The sequence below is a fragment of the Silene latifolia genome, chromosome 8 (genome assembly GCF_048544455.1).
Source record: "Silene latifolia isolate original U9 population chromosome 8, ASM4854445v1, whole genome shotgun sequence".
Lineage (NCBI taxonomy): Eukaryota > Viridiplantae > Streptophyta > Magnoliopsida > Caryophyllales > Caryophyllaceae > Silene > Silene latifolia.
Window position 1 is genome coordinate 84,635,631 of NC_133533.1, and position 4,044 is coordinate 84,639,674.

A 4,044-nucleotide genomic window follows, 5' to 3' on the forward strand; every position below is an offset into this window, starting at 1 on the left:
GATCAAATGCAATTATTTTAAAGCTTTCACGTAGCTGATTATTGTAAAGCGTTTGCCCAATTATTTTAAAGCATACCTCTGATTATTTTAAAGCTCTCATGTATCTGATTATTGTAAAGTTCTTCCCAAATTATTTTAAAGCATATCCTTGATTATTGTAACAAATTGGCAAGTGCAAAGCATTATCAATCCTTTGTAAAGCATTATCAAATTAATATATTTTTGAAATATATAAAGCATAATTGTGATTATTGTATAGTTTTCACATGATTATTGTAATAGCGCAAGGTATTATTAAATGAACAAAATCAGAACAATTGCAAAAAAATTCAACATCAATTAATGTAAAGCATAACTTTGATTATTGTAAAAGTCTAACACATTATTGTAAAGTATACCCCTGATTACTTGTAAAAAAGTCTAACACAATTATTTTGCAATCTTGCGGTTATTTGTAAAGCATAATATGGATTATTTTAAAACGTAATCTTGATTATTTTAAAGCGTAATGCATTTTTCATTTTTCATTCTTCTTCTTCATCTTCATCCTCCATTTCGTTTTCCTCTTCATCTTCTTCCTCCAAAGCATGCTCAACAAACGGATTTGGACAGTTTCTCTTGTCATGGTGTCCCATTTGTTTGCAGTTATTACATAGCCTCTTCGGTTTGCTCGCCTTCTCAATTGCCTTATCCTTGTTCGATTTCATTCTCATGCCGCTTCCTTTGTTTTTTGCAATCTTGGGTGGAAGAACAGTAATATTTGATTTTGCTGAACAACCTAAGAGCATTTCCAGTTCTTGATCCTTTGTCAAGCTCTCTTTGGTTGGATTTATTTTCTCTCGGAATTGTAAAAGCATCAAACTTAGCTCCTTGATTTGATTATCAGGCATCGAGTTAAGAACACTTATTGTTGCATAAAACTCTGACCATACCCTTGATAATTCCAATTTTCTCAAATCAGTGGGATCGTAGTCTTGCAATAACTTTCCATCCAATCCATACAAAGGCTTTCTATATGATTTCTTCGTCCATCTAGTTTCGATGTCTTTGCTCCGGTATGCTTTGCAGTCCTTTTCCGATATAATCCATATAATGTGTTTACAAAGGATTCCTTTCCTCTCAAACATCTTGCACGTACATGTTGTTTCCTTTGATTCGTTATTGTGAGCAACTGCATGCACAAAGTGTAGTTATTTTAAAAGGCAATCATAGTTATTATATAGTTCAACATGAATTATTTTATGCAGACTAGCAATTAACACCAAGGTAGAAGTCCTTCAGTTTTTTTATGTTTAATATAATGTTACAAAGTAGTTTTCACATGATTATTAATTTATTCAAATGATCAAATGCAATTATTTTAAAGCTTTTTATGTAGCTGATTATTGTAAAGCGTTTGCCCAATTATTGTAAAGCATACTTCTGATTATTTTAAAGCTCTCATGTATCTGATTATTGTAAAGCTCTTCCCCAATTATTTTAAAGCATATCCTTGATTATTGTAACAAATTGGCAAGTGTAAAGCATTATCAATTCATAAAGCATTATCAAATTAATATATTTATGGAAAAAATCGAACAATTGCAAATAAACTCTACATCAATTATTGTAAAGCATAATTGTGATTATTGTATAGTTTTCACATGATTATTGTAATGGTAAAAGACGGTTATTGTATTCTTTTATCACAGTTATTGTATGTTAAAGTAAAAAGACAATTATGTTTATAAAATTGAATAACCTGAAATACTCTATGCTTCCTGTAGGCATCTTCAACATTTATAATGTGCATGTTTCCTTGCTCAGAAAATCCAACAACGGCACACGAACAGGGAGCCATTTGCACTTGCTCTTGGAACTCATAGAAAACAGTATGTGTGTAGATTTTAGAGGCATGTTTTTCAATCATTGTCTTAGAAGAAACCCGTGGCAATGTGCTATCACTTGCAAAGATCAAGAAATCTGTGATTATAGCGTTGTTGTTCCATTGCACTCAGAAAACGCAACCAAAATTCTACAAGTGTGCCGTCTATGCTCTCAAATCTTTTGAAATAACTGTTTTGACTCTCTGATCTTTGTGTAGTCTTCAAAAGGCAACCTAAAGGCAAATCCCTAAAGTAAGCAGGTATCCATTTGTGCCTTTTGCCATACATGTATGTCAACCAAGTATTATCATTCAACTCAAAGTCATTAATCACTTGAGTCCATTTTTCTTCAAACTCAATGGGTTCCAAGTCAGTATCCCAAACAACTCCGCATATCCGCTCAACAAAGTCAGTCTCCTTACAAATCTGTGACTCAACTTTATCGGTAAGTTTTTTCATTATATGCCACATGCGAAGAGCGATGTCTTGCTTGCTTGAATACGTAACGCACCCCGAGTTTAATTGCGGATCTTGATCGTAAGAATGCACCGAGGTTCCTTGTTGCCCATACAATCAAGGAACTTCTTAAGCACCCAAATGAATGACCCATCGTTCTCATGATCGACAAGTGCAAAGAAAGAAAAGTCACCGATTTTTGTGGTTGTCAACACCAAAGTGAATGGGGTGAAGGCCATGCGGTACTTGTTAGTACCGTAAGTAGAATCAAAGGTGATGGTGTCCCCAAACAAGGAATAATTCATTCTTGCTTGTGCATCTGCCCAAAAGAGTTTAGCCAAACAATTATCCTCATCAACTTGGTAAGCATAGTAAAAGCCATCTTGCGATTGAGAAAGCGCCTTTAAATAATCGAGAATCATGTCAAGATCATTCTCACCTATATAACATTTAATATTTCTTTTGAAGTTCTTGAAATCATTGAGAGATGCACCAATGTTTACATACCCATTTGATTGTTCCGCTTAATTCTAAAAGTCTTGGTAGCCCCGATGTTGAGTTTACAATTGTTAACAATTGTCTGCTTCATGTAAAGGTTAAGTGTTCTTACGTTTTTCTGGAATTCCCGTTCTTTGAGTGAGCAGAGCTTGTGATTATGACCTTCATAAAATGTATCAATAGCATACCCTATTAGCTCCTTAAGGTCATTGAATACAAAGCACAAAACCGTATTTTTGCCTTTGCAACCAAATCTTGTTATTTTTGTTTTCTTTGGCTCTACAGACCTTTTCCTCTTTTTTTTCTCTCTGTGTTTTCAAATTCAACAACAGGTTTGAGTTTTTTGCGATCCTCTTTGAATCCATGTCTGTTGCACACCATTGATTTTTTGTCTATCAAACCATCACGGAATCTTGTTTGTGTGTACTTCCTTGGTATGAAACCACAAGCCACAGCATATAAATTGTAAAACTCTATTGCCTCCTCCAGCTTTACAAACATTAACCCCAGAGCAGGTTTGAAACCATTTTCTACCATCCTATTCCACTCCTCACTGCCACCTGGAGTATATCTCAATCCCAGATTATGGATAGTATTTTCTCCTGTTTCAGACGCAACAGTAGGTGTAGAAAAAGTTGTTGCATTGGTAGTATTAATTTCAATGCCTGGAAACATTAAAACAGGAGAACTGTTATGGTATTATTAATTTCAATATCTTAGATTCTATACAAAACAAAACAATACAACCTCTGCAGCAGCAGTTATTTTAACGTTATATTTCAGTTATTGTATTATACAAATACAATTATTCTATCAGAGAGGGGAGTGTTTTAATGAAATTGGTAGCCTAGTCCACTACAATACACACACAGTTATTTTAATGTAGTATTAAAGTTATTTCATTATTAAAGAGTAGTTATTGTAAGGATTTTTGGTCAGATCCTATAAAGTAGTATTTATTATGAAAAAAACAATCTACATTAAAGAATTATTTTAACGTTATAATGCAGTTATTGTATTATACAAATGCAATTATTCTATCAGAGAGGGGAGGGTTTTAGTGAAATTGGTAGCCTAGTCCACCACAACGCACATACAGTTATTTTAATGTAGTATTAAAGTTATTTCATTATTAAAGAATAGTTATTGTAAGGATTTTTTTGTCAGATCCTATAAAATAGTATTTATTATGAAAAACACAATCTGTGCAACAGCAATTATTTTA

The 4,044-nt window shown here is 33.2% G+C and overlaps 1 protein-coding gene across 1 annotated transcript; it reads right to left on the minus strand.

Annotated features, from left to right (window-relative positions):
* Positions 1-2,383: 2,383 nt before the first annotated feature.
* LOC141595443 (protein FAR1-RELATED SEQUENCE 5-like) lies at positions 2,384-3,494 on the minus strand. Its single transcript, XM_074415411.1, has 3 exons — positions 3,247-3,494; positions 2,829-3,127; positions 2,384-2,760 (listed from the first exon to the last, which is right to left on the minus strand). Exons 1-3 carry the CDS (start codon positions 3,492-3,494, stop codon positions 2,384-2,386), a joined length of 924 nt encoding a protein of 307 aa, XP_074271512.1.
* Positions 3,495-4,044: the final 550 nt, after the last annotated feature.

What these genes read in the sequence shown, in the direction of transcription:
- LOC141595443 (XM_074415411.1), bottom strand. Translation starts at nt 3,494, where the DNA reads ATGTTTCCAGGCATTGAAATTAATACTACCAATGCAACAACTTTTTCT. An exon ending in TGTGGTTTCATACCAAGGAA is followed by an intron (nt 3,128 to 3,246) that starts GTACACACAAAC and finishes TTGAAAACACAG; the next exon opens with AGAGAAAAAAAAGAGGAAAA. An exon ending in TAAGCGGAACAATCAAATGG is followed by an intron (nt 2,761 to 2,828) that starts GTATGTAAACAT and finishes AATGTTATATAG; the next exon opens with GTGAGAATGATCTTGACATG.